This window comes from Streptopelia decaocto, assembly GCF_964273445.1.
Source record: "Streptopelia decaocto genome assembly, chromosome: 5".
Taxonomy (NCBI): Eukaryota; Metazoa; Chordata; class Aves; order Columbiformes; family Columbidae; genus Streptopelia; species Streptopelia decaocto.
Window position 1 is genome coordinate 25,016,451 of NC_138659.1, and position 18,132 is coordinate 25,034,582.

Here is an 18,132-nt window from a genome sequence, read left to right on the forward strand (position 1 = left end):
AGGTATGTGGATAGTTATGTTTTCATACATTTCATGTGCAATGTGAGTTATTTCTGGTTGCTATGGGAACTATAACTTAACTGGACTTTGTATTAATGTAATTTTTGCCTTTTAATTTCCTTGGTTTTGAAAGAGATAAAACCGAAATACTTTTGTCACCCTCATGCAGATATCTGACTAAATAGATTTAGTGAAGTAAATACAAATGTACCTGATAGAGCATGAAAATTTCTGATGAAGGATTCATAAGTACCTGTGGATATTTAAGATTTTAACCATTTGATTGTTAACAGTGTAGTGGAAATGTTTTTTATAAATACTATGGGCTCTCTGGTGTGTCATTCAGAATTGAATATGGCAGCCTACCTTCTGTGCATCTCTTAGTTTCTTTTAATAGTTTCTTTTATTTTGCTACTTTTGCTTCACTGAAAAAGAGTTGGGTTGTTCTGTATCTGTTCTGTATCTTTTGAGTGAGGTTTCTCCAGGCAGAAGTTAACCACCAACTTTAGTAGAAGCAGGATCCTATTCTAAAACATTTACTTGAGTTCAGTGGAGCTACTTGGGTATACATTCATTGGAAGTTGATTATGACATTTCTGGTTTGTAAATAGAGAAGTTTTTCTGCACATGCTAAAAATACATATATTTTCAAATTGTTTACAGAACTGTGTTTGAAGAACTTAAATGATTTATCATCTTTTGATTTGATCAGGATGGATGAAGCAAATAATTTCAAACCAACGGGTAACAATTTTTTAAAATACACTAATTTTCAGAAGTGATGTCGAGATAGTAGTGAACTACAAAGACTAGTTGTGGCCCATTAGTAGGAGTACACAGATGTAGTAGAGAGTAGAAGCTGAGAGATTGACTAGAATATATGAACTAGTTTCTTTAACAAATCATGGAAGTTCATTCTCTTAATGTTGAACCATAAATAGGTCTTCTCTTGTTGCTGGAAATTCTATTGCAGATTAGGAGAAAATTACAGAGCATTATCACAGGATAATTGGATGTGACATGGTACAATGAAGAACAGGTCTTATCAATACCTGCTCTCCTTTACAATCCTCTACTAGAGATGGTTGGCTTCTCAGCATCTATAGTTCACAGTCTGGTATATTAGTATGAATTCATCTCCATTGGAGAAAAATGTAACTGGCGTATGTTTCTGCCACGCTGTGATGGGGTCAGTAATATCCATTGGACAGCTGGGGACAATAACATACTGGTTTATTGGTGGTGAACCTCAGAGAGCTCTGTAATAAGGAAATTAATTCAATTTTGTCACTTTTAAAATGCTCTAGAAAATACTTGGTATGTTTACTTTTTAAGGTATATTTTTCTTTTACAGAGACTGGAAGATTAATGGCTTGGTATTATATTGCGTTCGATACAGTGAAACAGTTTTCCACAATTAAGGGAACAGAGACTTTAAAGGAATTGGTAATTTAACTTTTTAAAGAAAATTTACATATGTTCAATTGGTTTTAAACAGAGTCAAAGATAAGAAGCAGAAGTTTTTATTCCTTTTAAAGAGCTCAGGCGTTGTTTTAAAGAATACATCTGAATAAATTGCATATGGAGTCTTTTTGAGGCTTTGTACTCAGATCTTCCGATATCCAAATCTATCTCCCCTCACTAACCTTGCTTATGAAGATATGAAGCTGCTGAAGGTTTTCTGTTTATGTTTTGTGTTGTACTAGTTACTTTTTATTGCAAAAAAACAGCTGCATGGACAGCAGATTTTACTCTTAAAGGAATGTTATTGTCTTTCTGTTTTAAGTCATTTTCCTCTGTCAGATAACAGGCTATTATTGCTACTGTTAAGTCACAAGAGACATTGTTTTCATGCAAATACTATAGCAGAACAAACTGGCCATGAAAAAATGGAATGCCTGTTCTCTTATCTTTGTTACTAAACTATGAAGAAAGTGAAATATGTAACAGATAGCAAAAAGTGTTTATATTTGCCTTGTATGTCATAAAGTGTTAGCAGTGTGGTTGATTTGGGATAATTTCAAGCAGAATAGTAATCTGAAAACTGAAAGAAAAATCTTCTCCCTTTGTTACATAAAAGTCTTTATAGGAAGATGTAAGAAAGTTGCTATTAGAAAGAATGATGGTCTTTTCAGGGTCATAGTGTTGAGACAAAATTTTTTTCAAACTTTTTTTTAAATGTTGGAAGAAGTGGTAGAAAACATGGCAAAGAAAATTAAAAGTTAAATTGTTACAGATTACCATGATCTCCAATTGCACAGAATTTCTGGATGTCAAGTTAAGAACAAATGAAAAGAAAATACTGAACACTCTGAATAAAGACAAGGACAAAATAACGATCAGGTAGAAAAAAAATACATTGAAAAAGGAAAGTATCTCTTTATCAATAAATAAAATGAATAACAGGAAATATGTATATTTTCATGTATAGGTTTCCAATGGAGGGGAAGATAAAAACAAGAGAAATGAAAATAAACTGGTAGATATTATATTGTGTTGTTACTTTTTATTGAAAAACTTTCATTTTATGGCTGTTGAAGTCCCTCCTAAAATTTCTATCATTTTATACAGAACCAGGTCTTGCATTTCATTGTTTTTTATTCTGAATTTTCCAGTAGAAACTTGTATGTTGTTACACTTTGCTTACAGTGTGGCTTATATACCAGTTTTTTTTTCCAGTCTTATTCAGGCTCAGCTAGGATGCATTCCTATTCAAGACTTTACTTTGACACAAGATACTGGCAGAATATTTAGAAATGGCTTAAGAGTTACTAGATGTATGGTAAAATTTAATCATTTTTTCGTACATATAATAATAAACAACATTTTCTTCAATTAATACAGGTCAATCTTATTTTTACAGGGTTATCTGACTTTCTGGCATCATGTAAGAACAACTTTTCTGCTTTATTAAACTCTTTGATGTTAGCAAAGTGTTTCAGGTGCAAACTTTGGGAAAATTCACTTCATGTATCTAAACAATTGGAAAAAATTGGTAGGTACTAGTCAGAAATTATAAAGGTGTAATCTGATAGAGAATCAAAACTCATAATTAGCCTGCTAATTTCTAGGGTGTCTGCTTACGCAATTAAATGAATCTCCTAATTATTAATTTCCCACAATTGTGTAGCACAGTTGCCAGAATAGTCTGTTATGATAAAAGTAAATGTAATCTGTTTCATAATTTTCTTCAGGCTTTCAAAGTGATTCAGAGTTGTTCTTTTTTCTTAATGTTCATCTCAGTATCTTTGGCATATTCTGCATTTGTGTGGTTGCTTATCTCTGACTAGGCTATGCCTTCCTTTCCAAACACTTGTCAATGTAGATCCTGTTACTTATATGTATGAAAGCCCTTTAATTTGCATCGACATGGATAGGAATCATGAAATAGAAATAAATTTATTGTTCATGATGTTCTTACACAGGAGAATCACATGTTTCTAGTAATCTTCTTCCAGTCACTGTATCCTGTTACTGGATGAACTTCTGGTTGGAAGTACAGACTTGTCATAATTATTTGAAAAGAAGTTCAGAAATTTTGCAGCCCTGTGTATTACAAAAATGTAGTTTTATTTGTATGAGGTAATACTATAGCTTTCTGCTCTCATGTCTGCTCTTATCATACCTTCATGCTTTCAGAAATCACTTCTCTGTATTTCTTCTTTCTTTAAAGACACATCTACTCTGTACAGAACAATATAGTACAGAGATCTGAAAGCTGGAGAACAGCTAAGCCAGAAGATCCATATGGTACAGTACGTTACAACCTTGCCAGCTCAGTGCAGAAGCTGTGTTGCTTCATTCATGTGGATTCAAAACAAGGGACAGGGCTTGTCAGCTTGTGCGCAGCACAGTGCAGCGTGGTGGGAACTCATTTCCACTACTGCATCCGTGCCAATGTCATCTGAGGTCATATGAGAAGTCTGCCTTGTGTTCAGAATTTCTCCTATGCTGTCGTTGCTCTTGCAGCATATATTAAAAAGAGTTGCTAACTTTCAAAGTACCATTTGTTCTGCTCACAGGCTTCTTTTGAACCATCTGCTGACAGTTCACTCTCTTTTCCTGAATCAAATATTTAATTGATGCCTATATTACAATGTCTGATTCTTGACTTCTGTCATGCTATGGCTACTAAGCCTGTTCTGTGTGTTTGTGAAGTGAATTGTTTGAGCTCACAGAAATGTACTGATACCATGTAACATATTCAGAAATTCCTGATTTTTGAACTCCTAGTATGTTATTTTTTAATCTTAAAAAAAACCTTAGTAGTCAGTATTTCTTTTATAAGAGTGACTGTCCTTTAACTGATATTTGGTCTTACTGAGACTGAGGATTCAATTGAATTCTTACTGCTCTTCTAGAACTACCTTAATTTGTTACTTTTGTCCAATAATGATGCTCCCTCTTGTTGCTGTATGATATGTTTGATTTCTGCTGGCTTGTTCTGACAGATAGGATAATGATCAGTTGCTGTACTGGATTTTATCACCTTTACTACTTGTTCAGTTAATTTCTACCTCTGTTGGTTGTTTTTTTTCTTGCTCAGAAATAGATGAAGACAGAGAAAGAGTCTTATTTATGTCTTGTATTTTCTTGACTGGTAGAAACCCTTCTGCCATTTTAGGAATTATGACAAAAGAACTAGTCTTCAGGTTCACTTATAAAGAAACAAGGCAACAGTTCTAACTGAAGCAGCAGCAGAAGTAGTAAGTGAGAGTCTTTAGACTCTTTGCAGAGCTTCTGCAAAGGAGAGGGGAGATGATAGAAGATGCTTTCCTTAAGTTAGACCCAAAAGTTGTTCAAATGTACATAAAAGGACAAAAAGACTTCTGTTTCTCTAAATCATTGAAGTCTTGTGTTGAAGTGAGTCTTTTCTTATAAGATTGCTGTAATATCTGCCAAGAAGCAACCTCAAGTCTCTTGTGAGGTTTCCTACTTAATTTACAGATCTCTTCTACCTTTTCTACAGACTTAGGTATGAAGAATCCACGCAGTCATTCTAAGTATTTGGTACTATCTTTTATCTTGAATTATTGCAGTTATTGTAGTAGGCTGTAGGTCCAGGTAAGGGAAATGCCTTTTCATATGATGTGATGACTCTAAATCTCACTGCAAGTTTGAAAGAACAGGGTATCATAAAGAGGAATAACGTTATATGTGGAATTCTCTGCCAGTCTGCTTTTGTGGCAGATATGCCATGGGAATTTTTTGTTCTAAATCTGCAAGGACTCCTAGAAGATTACAATAAGATTTTTTTTTTGAGTGAATTTTATTGTTAGCTTGCTCAAAAACATTAAAATCCTTATGATTTTAACATAGTTAAATTATTCCTTGGATAAGGAAAAAAAATTCTGAGACAAAGAATGCTGTGACATGCTTTTTTCATTATATATAGGGAGAAGTGTTTCTTGACTCTTGTAGAAAGTGATCTGAAGTCTGTTTTGCTCTAGAAAACGTAACTAAAAATTGACAGTATTGAAATACTGAATGTTTTCATGTTTGATTTGTGTTGCATTTCTTTTCCTCTCTACTAATGGATATGAGCAATACTAAAATTTTGAATCAACTGAAAAGAAATCTAGTGATTTGTTGAGTGAAAAGCTGGGAAAACATACTATAGAATGATTTCTGCTTTGATTTTACCTGCGATAATGCAGTTGTTGAGAATAATTTGAGATTAGTGGTTGTCATCTAACAGCATCAAACTTAAATTTTTCACAGGTGTATCACTGTCAAACGCTATGGTAAATGCTGGGCTGACGACATTTCAAAAAATAGAAGACACAAATCCAAGGGAACTTGAATTGGTAATTTATTATTTTGTACACAGATAAGTATGATAAGGAAACTTTTGAGTATTAATACTGTTACCAGTAAAAGTGTTATGGTTAATATATATCTGCTATATGAATGTCAACAAAAGTGAGTGTTTTAAGTGGTTTATTCATTTATACTACTAAATTTTTAAAAAAAAATGTGGCTACTGCTGTTTTTTCTTGAAAATCTGTATGATGTTTTGTTCCAGCAAATGTGATGTGGATGTAGAACTCCATCATTAACATAGTTTGAAACAAAGCACAATATGCATTTCCCTTTTGGTAGTGTTAGAAAACATATAAGGGAATATATGTTTCCAGTTTCTCTTGACGTATGTTAATGATGAGAATCCTGAATTTCCTTTATTGCTAGTTTTAGTTAAAGATAGTAATAGAACACATTTTTTATGAGTAATCTATAAAGCACTTCTTATTTTTGGAAAGTTTAGATTTTACCTCAGGACAAGTTCTTTAGCTCTTGGCTTCTTTTCTGAGGAAACTGGTTTTCCAGTGTTCTGGAAGATACAACAGATTTCTAAAGGAAATCGATCTTACTTGGGTTCTTCTGTTTTGGCTATAGGAATTTTATTTCTATTTTCTGCCCCCTTTTGCAGTTTTCCTGTAATTTGTTTTGACTAAAGGTAGGACAAGATAGAAGGGTCATCTCATACAAAACCTGAGTAGTCAGGTTTTGAAGTGATTGGCTAGTTCATTGGCTCTTCACCTGAACAGAAGTGATAGCAATATGAAAAAGTATTGGAACTTTCTTTTGGTTATGTTGCTATTCTGGGCATCACTGACAGTAGATAACAAGTAGTGATAAGGGCTTTTGTTGATAGCATAGTTACTCTGGTGACTTTGATTCCTTGGGGTTACATTTCTGTTGGCATCTCTGATCAGCTGAATGTATCAGAAATGAAATTGAATCTTTGCAGATTTTAAACAGACATCCTCCTTTTGGAAACCAGATAAAAGAATCTGTTTTGCACCTTCCAAAATATGAACTTGACATTGAACAGGTAAATACTTTTTAAATTTTTTTTATGTTTGTATGCTGGTATTATTAAATGAAAGAGCAGATGCTGACTTAAAGAAATTTTGAGCTTTCACTGGTAGAAGATGACACAATATCGTGGCCTTCTCCCACCTCAACATGTATAATCAAACTCTTAAACGCTGAAGGAGAGCCCTGGAATGCACATTCCCTATAATACATTGGCTTCTCTCGTTAATAGTATTTTATGTTACAGATGCAAACCAGCACATTCCAGCATTATATGGGAGTCTGAGAGGTCTCTTCTATCTCGAATATAAACAAACCTTAGAGAAAGGAAAACATATATATGAAACTTACTCAAGAAGCATTAGCTCGTGTTCATTTTCTACATCACACTTAGGAAAACAGAGAACCAGTAAATGATTACATTAAGCTAGCTGGTGCCCTTTCAAAGGCAGGGTGCAATTCCATGTTCAGTCAAGAGCCTTGAGGTTCTGACGGCATTTTGTCTTTAAACAGGTCACATAGCCACTCTACTTTTCTGAAATGCAAAATTTGAAAAATAGCCTTAAAGTGGCTCCTGAAGTTGGTACAAATGAAGACACCTTTGAAGTAAAAACTCAATAAATGTGTGAAATAGTGTCATTATAATTATCCATTCTGTTTTAGTTTTTCATTTGACATAATACCAGATGTGTATTGCTAAAGTTATTCTCAGAATAAAGATTTAACAATTATAAATATCTTCTAGAGGAATGTCGGGATACCAGAATATACCTAGTTTTCTTCTTGAGTCTGTTTGCATTGAACAGAGGAGAATTTTTCAAGGACTTAATGTAGACTGTCTTTTATTCTCAATACCTAATCAAATTTAGGCTATTCAGCTATGGGCAAGTTCGTACAATATAATAGTGTATCAGAACAGCAAATAAAAATTGTACAACAAATTGAAATTGCTTGAATCGAGCTTGTACTAAGTTAAAAATTTATGGAAGGGCATATATTTTAATTTGCATATTTTAGCAGTTATGTCTTCTTCTATATCATTTTTTCCTAGCTTCCAAAATACAGTGATACATTGGCTGAAATCTTAGTAACCATCAAATTAACAAACTATGAGCAGCTACAGACAAAGAGAACGGCAACGGACTTTCACTATGTTACATTGCTCATAGGAGATGCTGACAACCAAGTTATTTTTAATCAGAAAATTATGTATGTATGATCAGTTTTTTACCTCACATCTTTTAAGCATTTTGGCTTTTAATCCTTTTTGTAACTTGCAGTTTTTGCAGTACTTTCTACTGATACCAAATGGTTCAAAATTTTTCTTTATCCTACAGCATTTTCCAGTCACTGTTGTCATTTAAAATGCTGCACAGGATTGAAAAACTCCAAAAACATGCCAGTGTGCTTGTCAGTATGGAGAGCATGTGTAAATATCTGTACAACACTGATGTCATATTATGGAAGTCATAATAATTTCCACATAAATGTAAAACAAGTAAAATACCTATCAAAAACATACATTCTCAAGTTGTTACTTTTATTAGCTAGATTTCTGTAATTATGTCATACTGTCAAAATGTTTTTTCACTCAAGAGATGCAATTAAATTCTTCAGTTGGCTAAGATATGCTTGGAGCAAATGGGAAAAGAGAAACAATTTTTTTTCCCAACTGCATGACCTTCACGTGCGTTCTGGCCGAAGTCTGGCACTTTTGGCAGAACTGAAACTAATCTGCAGGATCCTGGCTCTCTTATGGCCATGAATCATATATTGTTGCAAGGTTACTCTTAGGCCACTTATCAAGCAAAATCCAATAATTAAGACCAAATAAAGGCTCTTTGACGTGGTTACAAATGGCATAGTGTAAAGTCTTGTTTTCATTGTCCATATCTAACAAAACTTTACTTATACATTACAGGGATTCTGTTCTGCTGAAAACTGGAAATTGGATGAAGAAAATTGAAGTGAAAAGAGCTCATAAATCAGAAGACATTAGTATAAACTTAATCAGTTCTGATTATGGTAGGTTGGTTGGTGTGCTTTTAATTTAAAAACAAGTGCATAAGAATTTTGAACAAATCAATAAAACATTTTGTATCAAACAAAAAATATAATAAAATTAACTGATGTAGGAAACAAAATTATATTCCATGGGTTTTTTTACTAGGTTGAGTATTATCTAATAGTCCTAATTACATATCTGTTTGTTTCATTTACTGTAATAGCATATTAATGAACTGGGAAACACCAAAACTGCTGCTAGAAAATATTATTTTGCTCTGTTGATACAGATTATGATTCTCTTTTGCCCTTCATCTTCAAGTTGAATTAACTTTAAGTAGGGATAACCTATCAGCTTGGTAGGTTATTTATGCTGGGATGAGCTGTCTTTGTGAATGGTTAGGTTTTGCATTGTGATTAAAAAAGTATTAGATATGGATTCATCTCCACTTCAGTAGCAAGAAATCTCTACGGTGGAAAATTTTGTGCCTTAATGTGTAGATTTAAACATTGGTCCCTTCAGTGTCAATTTCCGTAGAACTGGAACTATCACAGCAGATGAGGAGAGACAGTGATGACCTTGAAACACAGAACTTTGAAATACAATTTCAAAATGGACTGGTTGTATTAAATAAATTCTGTCATTGTGCCCTACCTGTAAACAAGATTGCTGTGTGCTAGATTAACTGAAGTATATTTGGTGCTTCTGTGGTAAACATTGAATATTGAGACTGTTAGAATAATCAAGCCTGAAATAGTCTGTATTCCTATTGCTAAACCTGTCGCTCAGGAAAAATGAGGGTTTTCTAACCAGAGATGAAGAAAAAAAATGTCCTCTTATTCCTACTTGGCTATCTACATGTTGTACTGAGTTCAGTAAAACTCAAAAGCTAATTTCTCTCAAATTGATAACAGTGGGGTTGGACTAAAAGCAGGTGTTCCTACTCTCTGCTTATTTTAAAGTCTGCTTCTGTTTTGGACTTGAAGGATATCTCTTTTTTTTTTTTTTTTTTTTTTTCTCTACCAGCAATATTTGCCTAATAAAATACAAAACTACTCTTTTTAGGAATGGTGTCTCCCATAATTTCATATGAATCTTGGTTTAATTAGAAGTAGAACCATTACTAGCACTCAACTTCAAAAGTATCATCAACATACTCATTTTTATGCCTTTGCCAGTACAGAGTTGCTGATACTCCTGGAACACAGACTGTAGTACACTTTTAAAGTTAAAATTGTGTTGGCAGTGCAAAGCCATAGAAAGATGTAGTTTTAAAAGAATACAGAAAAAATCTGTTAAAGGGACTAATTTTGTTACTCATCTAGTAACCATGTCTTTAAGTCTGAAATTGTTTGGGTTTTTTAATCTGAATCATAAAGAATCCGTTCATATAATAGTGTGCTTTTAATGGTACGTTATTTTAGCAAATGTCCAGGATCTTTTAATAATGTTTATACTTTCTTAAACTCTTTAGGAAACTGAAGGTAATCAGTAGTTTATAAACAGTTTATAGCAATTTAAAATATTTTTGTCTTTTTTTTCAAAGTTGGCTTTGATATACAGCAACTATATACAGCCTTTTACTTAACACCGAAAACAGTGGGAAGTAAGGAGTTTACAAATCAAAAACTGAAAGCTGAGTCTTCACATGATGTGTGTTGTGGCTCACCACAAAGTCTGCCAGCAGCAAAAGTAGATACAGGTAAACAGTCAGATCATCTGACTAATACCAAAGTCAACAGAAAATTGAATGTTGCTTTCAGTAGAGAGCTAGATCTTTATTTATCCATACTGTTTCTTTCTCAAGTATAATAAAAATACAATGCTGCTGCTTCTGCTCGTCAAGTACTACAGTTCAATTCTTTGATCAATTTGAAAGTAAGAAAAATCATGGGTGTTTGGTATCTAATACTGCTGTTAGAATTTGGGAATGTGGTAGTGCCTCTGTTTTTCAGTAGCACTGATTTATTTCCAATTACATTGTTTGAGCAGCACAAAGTTTTTTTAAAGGCAACAAAACTCTAGTGACCCAGATTACTTTCAGCCCATCCTTCACTGCATGAAATACTCATCAACAGTACACATGAAATAAAAAAATCATAATTTCTGTATTATATTTATCTAGGAGGCAGATCTAAACAGGAGACTATTTACAAGAAATATGGAAACAGAGAATGCAACCATCGCTGTAAAAATAAAGATGCGTGTGGACATGACTGCTGTGAGTTTTCTTAAATCTACGATTTCTGTTACTTCCAGACAAATATAATTTAGAGTGGCTTCACTTATACCAATAGCTATGTTAACAGAAGCAATGTAAGCCAGAGAGGCTTGAGTTGTTGCTATGATGCAGTCATAAAATCAGTAATAAAAAGATTTGTTAATAACACTTGTATAGGCACTACAATGATTAATATTTTTCAGAACATCTAGCATGTGATTCAAGAGCAATGTTAAACTTATTAGATTTCATATAAATATTGGTATGCTACATCTTTTAGGATCTTTTAATGGAAGATGCTAAGCTTAGTGGCAAAGTTTCCATTGATCTGGAAAGAATTAGGTTTTATCTAAACTAATCTGAAAATTACTTTTATTCCTTTTTTTTCAGGTAAAACTGGAGTACCTCCAAAGTCTGAGATAAACGGAGATTCAAAGTTTTCTTTGTACCTAGCTGATTTAAGGAGCAGAAACTCAATCTCATCTGTACCCCCAGTAAAACGGTTAAAGGTTCATTTGAATACAGTCTGCCATTTAATAGATTTATTTTTATCTGTTATGTGTCTGTATATATTGTTTGAAGAGAGAATTTTATAACTAAATATGAACATTCTAGTTCATCTTTTCTGGGTGGAATGCAAAAAGCTAAGAAGTACAAAGGTACCAAAGGTCCAGGAATCTTTGAGAGGTTCTGCTGCTGTTTGGAATGCTTCCAGTGATCCATTTCTGTGCATGTACTCTGTGTCCTTAGTTTTATGACATTTGGTGAGTGAGGTACAGAGACATCGTTGTAAGGTAATGTGGTGTGACTTGGTTTTAGCAAAATATTACATGAATGGAAAACAAGTAGTGGTATTTATCAGAGTAACGCTACTAAGAGATCTTTCTGCATTGACAGGTAGATCCACTAGTTTATAAGAAAACCAAGCATGTTAGTTTTTTACCTCTGAAAGATTTCATGGCCTACACTTTATCCCTTTGAATGTAGTACTAAACTAGTTCTTTCTGCAGCAAGAATGGCATTTGAGATATTGGAGTGGTTTATTTCCTCTTTGCAGTTTTGTTTGCTTGTTTGTTTGCAATAGAGAATCAAGGACAACAGGAAGAGCTTTTTCCAATACATGGCAGATAAAACTAACACCAGAGGCAATGTAGGCCCACTGATGAACGAGGTGGGTGCCCTGGTGACAGAAGATACAGAAAAGGCAGAGTTACTGAATGCCTTCTTTGTCTCTTTCTACTCTGCCAGAGGCTGTCCTGAGGAGCCCTGTACCTCTGAGGCCCCAGAGGAAGTCAGGACAATGGAGGAGTTTGCCTCGGTTGATGAGGACTGGGTTAGGGAGCAGTTAGGCAATCTAGACATCCATAAATCCATGGGTCCGGATGGGATGCACCTGTGGGTGCTGAGGGGGCTGGCTGAGGTCATTGCTGGACCACTCTCCATCATCTTTGCCAAGTCTTGGGAAACGGGAGAGGTGCCTGAGGACTGGAGGAAAGCAAATGTCACTCCAGTCTTCAAAAAGAGCAAGGAGGAGGACCTGGGTAACTATAGACCAGTCAGCCTCACCTCCATCACTGGGAAACTGATGGAGCGACTTCTCCTTCATGCCATCTCAAGGCATATCAGGGATAAGAGGGTCATTAAGGGCAGTCAGCACGGCTTCACCAAGGGGAAGTCGTGCTTGACCAACCTCATTGACTTTTATGAGGACATAACAAGATGGATGGATGATGGCAGAGCGGTGGACGTGGTCTACCTTGACTTGAGTAAGGCATTTGACACAGTCTTCCACAGCATCCTCACAGCTAAACTGAGGGAGTGCGGTCTGGATGACCGGGTAGTGAGGTGGACTGTGAGCTGGCTGAAGGGAAGAAGCTAGAGAGTTGTGGTCAATGGGGTGGAGTCTAGTTGGAGGCCTGTATCTAGTGCAGTGCCTCAAGGGTCAGTACTGGGGCCAATATTATTCAATGTATTCATTAACAATTTGGATGAGGGAATAGAGTGCACTGTCAGGAAGTTTGCTGATGACATGAAGCTGGGAGGAGTGGCTGACATGCCAGAAGGCTGTGCTGCCATCCAGTGAGACTTGGACAGGCTGGAGAGTTGGGCAGGGAAAAATTTAATGAAATATAACAAGGGAAAGTGTAGAGTTCTGCATCTGGGTAGGAACAACCCCAGGTTCCAGTATAAGTTGGGGAATGACCTATTAGAGAGCAGCATAGGGGAGAGAGACCTGGGGTTCCTGGTGAACAGCAGGATGCCCATGAGCCAGCACTGTGCCCTTGTGGCCAGGAAGGCCAATGGCATCCTGGGGTGTATTAGAAGGGGGGTTGTTAGTAGGTTAAGAGAGGTTCTCCTTCCCCTCTACTCTGCCCTGGTGAGACCACATCTGGAATATTGTGTCCAGTTCTGGGGCCCTCAGTTCAAGAAGGACAGGGAACTGCTGGAGAGAGTCCAGAGCACAGCAACAAAGATGATGGAGTGGAGCATCTCCCATGTGAGGAAAGGCTGAGGGAGCTGGGGCTCTTTAGCTTGGAGGAGACTGAGGGGTGACCTCATTAATGTTTATAAATATGTAAAGGGTGAGTGTCACAAGGATGGAGCCAGGCTTTTCTGGACAAGGGGTAATGGGTTCAAACTGGAACACAAAAGGTTCCACTTAAATTTGAGAAGAAACTTCTGCTCAGTAAGGTTGACAGACACTGGAACAGGCTGCCCAGGGAGGTTGTGGAGTCTCCTAGTCTGGAGACATTTCAAACCCGCCTGGACGCCTTCCTGTGTAACCTCATCTGGGTGTTCCTGCTCTGGCAGGGGGATTGGACTAGATGACCTTTCAAGGTCCCTTCCAATCCCTAACATTCTGTGATTCTGTTATTCACCCTACAGGTAATGAGAGCAATAAACAGTCTGACTTTGCTGGGGTACTTGGATAACTCCACTAGAAGTGGAGTACTCCACATGTAATTCAAACCTTTTTAACTGATCATGTTAGATAATCAGAAAGATTTTATATGTTATATTTAAAATTATGCTAACTAGATACAGTATTAATGATGTCATTAAGAGTGTTAAAAAACAATGGGGTTTAATATGTTTATGTCTTATTAGTTACAATAATCTGCTTTCTTTAGATGCAGATGTTAAATCAAGCTCCAAATGTGGATCTCAAACAATTTGGTTTTACTCCTAAACCTTCATTGCCGGCATTCCTAAGGTACTGACTAATAAAAGTAAAAAAAAAAAAAATCTGACTTATTTTAGGTGGTATGATACGTTATAACAAATAAAACTATTTTCTTAATAAAATTATTTTGCAACTTTCTGCAGCTGTTTTACTGACATGTCACTGGTTTTGTTTGTTTTTGGGTTTTTTTTTTTTGTTTTTTTAATAGGTCTAGCAATAAACAGTTGTCTTCATCACCCTCAGTGGACCAGGTAGATAATGTTAATAGCTTAGGAGTATCTCAGAAACAACTGCAATCCTGGAATTATGGAAGGACTAGTAAGTTATTGCTAATGTTCGAAATTATTATTTTCACTGTTTTAACTTGAATATACTGGTAAACTCAGACTTGCTGAAATCACTACAGCAACCAGTAGAGCATTATAGAACACTGAAAGTATAGGGAAATATAGTGGCCTTAACTGGCTTTCTTTCTGGTCACAGTAACAATTTCTAATGTTGATCTAAGCATCCAAATGTATTTTTAAATAAAACAGTAATGACAAAATCAAACATATGAGGCTCCAAACCTAGAAATACTTCCTGAAAGGTATGACTGTAATGTATTTACACTGAAGCCACTTTTATTACAAGTGGCATTTTACCCCTATGTCTAAATATTTTATTCTTTTCCCTTTCTGCTGGAATAAGTTAGTGAAATGTGAGCTTTTGTTGGTCGTTGACAAAATGTGACCATTTCAACAGATCGAACAACTGGTCGTAAAACATGCAACAGTTTATGTTGTACTTGTCCATTACAAATGTATTACAGCTTTCTCTTGGAAACATTCACTATTAGTGTGTGAGAAGCCAACAGATAATGGCATTAAAAAAAAAAAAAAAAGTTTAAAATTTTTGCTTCATAACTGGACTGATACAGATAAAAGCAGATCTTATCTTGTTTTTTCAGATGTGTTGGATGTGGACTTTGAACTGAGAGATGATGTTTGGGATGATATTGATGATGAGAAATTAGTATTTGCTAGCAATTTTGCCAATAGAGAATTAGGTAAGGTTATTTTAACAAAATTATTTGTTTCCTACTTACAAATCGTTTCACAGGCTGTTATTTGAGAACAATTTTTTGTTCTACCTGAACGTTTTTGGTTAATTGACTTGACCACTGGCTTTCTTACTCTACCTTGAATGTCTCCTATATTAGGACAAATCTAATACAGAAGGGAGGGCTGAGAAAGTAATAATTACAATTTTTTGGCTGGCCTGCAACTGCATATTTGTTAATTTATCTGACTGCTTACCTCTGCTTATCTTTTACATTAGCCCAAAACCCACAGAAGGAATATTTCAAGTGTTAAGACATTTGGATAATTTTCAAATTATTATTATCATCATATGTAAAATGTTTACAAGGGGTTTTGCCTGTTTTGTGACTCAGTTTTTAAAACTTTCATTCTTATATGAAACATGGAAATATCTGCTTTCAAATTCCAGATAAGTGTGAACCACTTTGCCAATATCCAAGCAGCAAAGCCACAAATGACATTTCAATAGAGTAAGCATTCTATAATTAATTACAATTTTATTCAGTTAAAAATATTGTCTGTATTTCATGTGTATCTGTATGATTAAATGTATAGAAGGCTGTTCAGTTATAAAAGTAAGTGAAATGTCATCTTACAAAATGTATGAATTGTTGAATTATTTGAATTTTTTTAAATGTAAGTATGGAGAGAAATAAATAGAAAATCCTGAACTGAAAAATAAATAATGTTGCCCTTCCGTAAATATACTTAAATTATTCAACTTGATATTTTCAGTTTATGTACATTAAAAGATGAGACCAATATTCAGAACTCAGTCATTTCTGTGGTTGATAGCACATCAAAAGCGAATTTATCTGTACGGAGTGGAAATGCAGATATGGTAAGTAAAAATATTTTGATAACAGAATTTCCTGTAATTAGAGAATTTCTTGTGTAAATATATTTACGATATCTGACTTATGAATTAGTTTGGACATACTGAATTTCTGAACCATTTTGTGTTGTCCAAATACACATGCATCCTGTGCTAGGTGATATTCATGATACAAAGAACTAGGACTTGAATTTACTTTATATAGCAGACTTCAAAACTATTTACTCAGTTTGATTGCTATTCTGCAAGTCATCTGGTATGTAATGATATTTATCATTTGCTTGGTCCTTGTCAAATACCATAATATCAGTATGAATATCTGTACTACAAACTACAACAATCTGGCAGCTCCTCTCTTGGTTAGTTATTTTAATCATATACAATTTTTAACATTTACATTGCAGTTCAGTTTTCAAGAAAAAAACCACTCAAATCTTTCGCAAGAGCTGAAAACGGTACAGTGTTCTTCGATCTCAAAAATAAACTCAGACTCTTCTAAATTTACTAGGAAAGAGGATTTTTTCATTTTCACAAAGGAATATGAAAAAGAAGTGGATCCCAGGTAATAAAAGGTTATGTATATTTTTCTGTTGCCTCAGTGTTCCAGTGCTTAGTTCTTCATGGAACACAGATGTTTAGGTGATGTGTTAATTAATAACATTCATTTTTAGAAGATGAATTTTCACAATAATGGTAGCAATTAACTTTTCTTGGAAAGAAAAGTTTACTTTAAAATTATGTTGCTTGTAATGGTATCTCTTGACTAAACTTTGTATAATGTTCCTAATTTCATAGGTTTTGATCTACCTAATTTAATTTTTTTGTTTACTTAATCTTCTTTAGATATCTTCTTGATGATGAAATCAGTGATGTCAAGCCCTTTCTTGGAATATTTGATGGCCTTTTGTAAAACATATAATGAAATATATTGTAAGTGCTGGGGAAAAGAAGTTACAGTCACTTTTACAGAGTGAAGCCTTCAAATTCAGCTAAGAGAATTTGATTTCTGTTGTATACCTATTTACTAATAGCTGGATTGCTGCATAGAGTAGATAATAGCAAAACTGATATCTGATTTGTGGAATTCTAGGTATGTTATCTTATTTTACAAAGTACTTAAGTATTTGTCCTTGCTGTTTTTAGGATTACAAAGAAAAATATTGGAATATGTCAAAGGAGAATAGTTCTCAATCTGAAGGTACTTTTATAGAAAAAGTAAAAATCACATAAGGGAAAGCAAGCTGTTTATTATGTGCCCTGCTCACAACGACTCTTTAAATGAATGAAAGATTCTTTCTTCAGAAATTTCTCAGTGCTCGTTTGGTTTTGTCTTTCAGTTTCTGTAATGCTGAATTTTTCATAGCAATGATTCTGTAAAATAATTAGATTTACAAGTAAAAGCAATAGAATGGTAAGTTATTTTAGACTGTATTCCTTTTAACAGTGTTGTCAACTTGTTAATAAAAAAATGCAACTTCCTTCAAGCAAATGTGTTTCCAGGCTCAGCAAACCAGTTGTGAAATGTCTATAAACAATGTTCTAAAGTTGTGTTTGATACCTGAGGTCATAAAATGGACATTTATGCTTCATAGTACAAATCTAGGCAACCAAGCATTTGATTTGGTTATCCTCTTGTAGCTCTAGTGTTTGAACAGTAGACCAGGCAAGTTCAATAGTTAGAAAAATACATTATATTGCCTAAAATACAAGAGAATGTTAATTTTCACTGTTAATTATTCAAAATGTGTGGAATTAAAATGTTCAAATGGCCCGTGGAATCTCAGTTGTCTGTTCTTGCAACATTGTTTGTGGTGCAACCAAATGCAACCGTGTTTTGCTGCACTACCTGTTTGTATTTTTCTCAGCTAGTAACATTTTACTTGACTCCAAGGCTTCCTTACACTTTTGACTCGCTTTCTGATATAACTCTTTCTCCATACGAAATGGCATAGCAGAAGCAGCCTCAACACTCACTAATCAATATGT

The 18,132-nt window shown here is 34.6% G+C and overlaps 1 protein-coding gene across 1 annotated transcript in view; it reads left to right on the forward strand.

The window, feature by feature from the left end:
* HFM1 (helicase for meiosis 1) overlaps positions 1-17,850 on the forward strand; it is a gene marked incomplete at its 5' end in the record, with an annotated part of 37,819 nt that extends 19,969 nt beyond the window's left edge. Inside the window, 20 exon segments of the mRNA XM_082053364.1 lie at positions 664-744; positions 1,355-1,446; positions 2,237-2,343; positions 2,432-2,479; positions 2,680-2,777; positions 2,864-2,995; positions 5,722-5,807; positions 6,752-6,835; positions 7,871-8,028; positions 8,741-8,844; positions 10,371-10,526; positions 10,950-11,045; positions 11,436-11,554; positions 14,177-14,259; positions 14,438-14,547; positions 15,179-15,277; positions 15,721-15,781; positions 16,047-16,152; positions 16,551-16,708; positions 16,990-17,850. Coding sequence (XP_081909490.1) covers positions 664-744; positions 1,355-1,446; positions 2,237-2,343; positions 2,432-2,479; positions 2,680-2,777; positions 2,864-2,995; positions 5,722-5,807; positions 6,752-6,835; positions 7,871-8,028; positions 8,741-8,844; positions 10,371-10,526; positions 10,950-11,045; positions 11,436-11,554; positions 14,177-14,259; positions 14,438-14,547; positions 15,179-15,277; positions 15,721-15,781; positions 16,047-16,152; positions 16,551-16,708; positions 16,990-17,056 — 2,045 coding nt within the window. The 3' untranslated portion in view covers positions 17,057-17,850.
* Between the last annotated feature and the right edge of the window lie 282 nt (positions 17,851-18,132).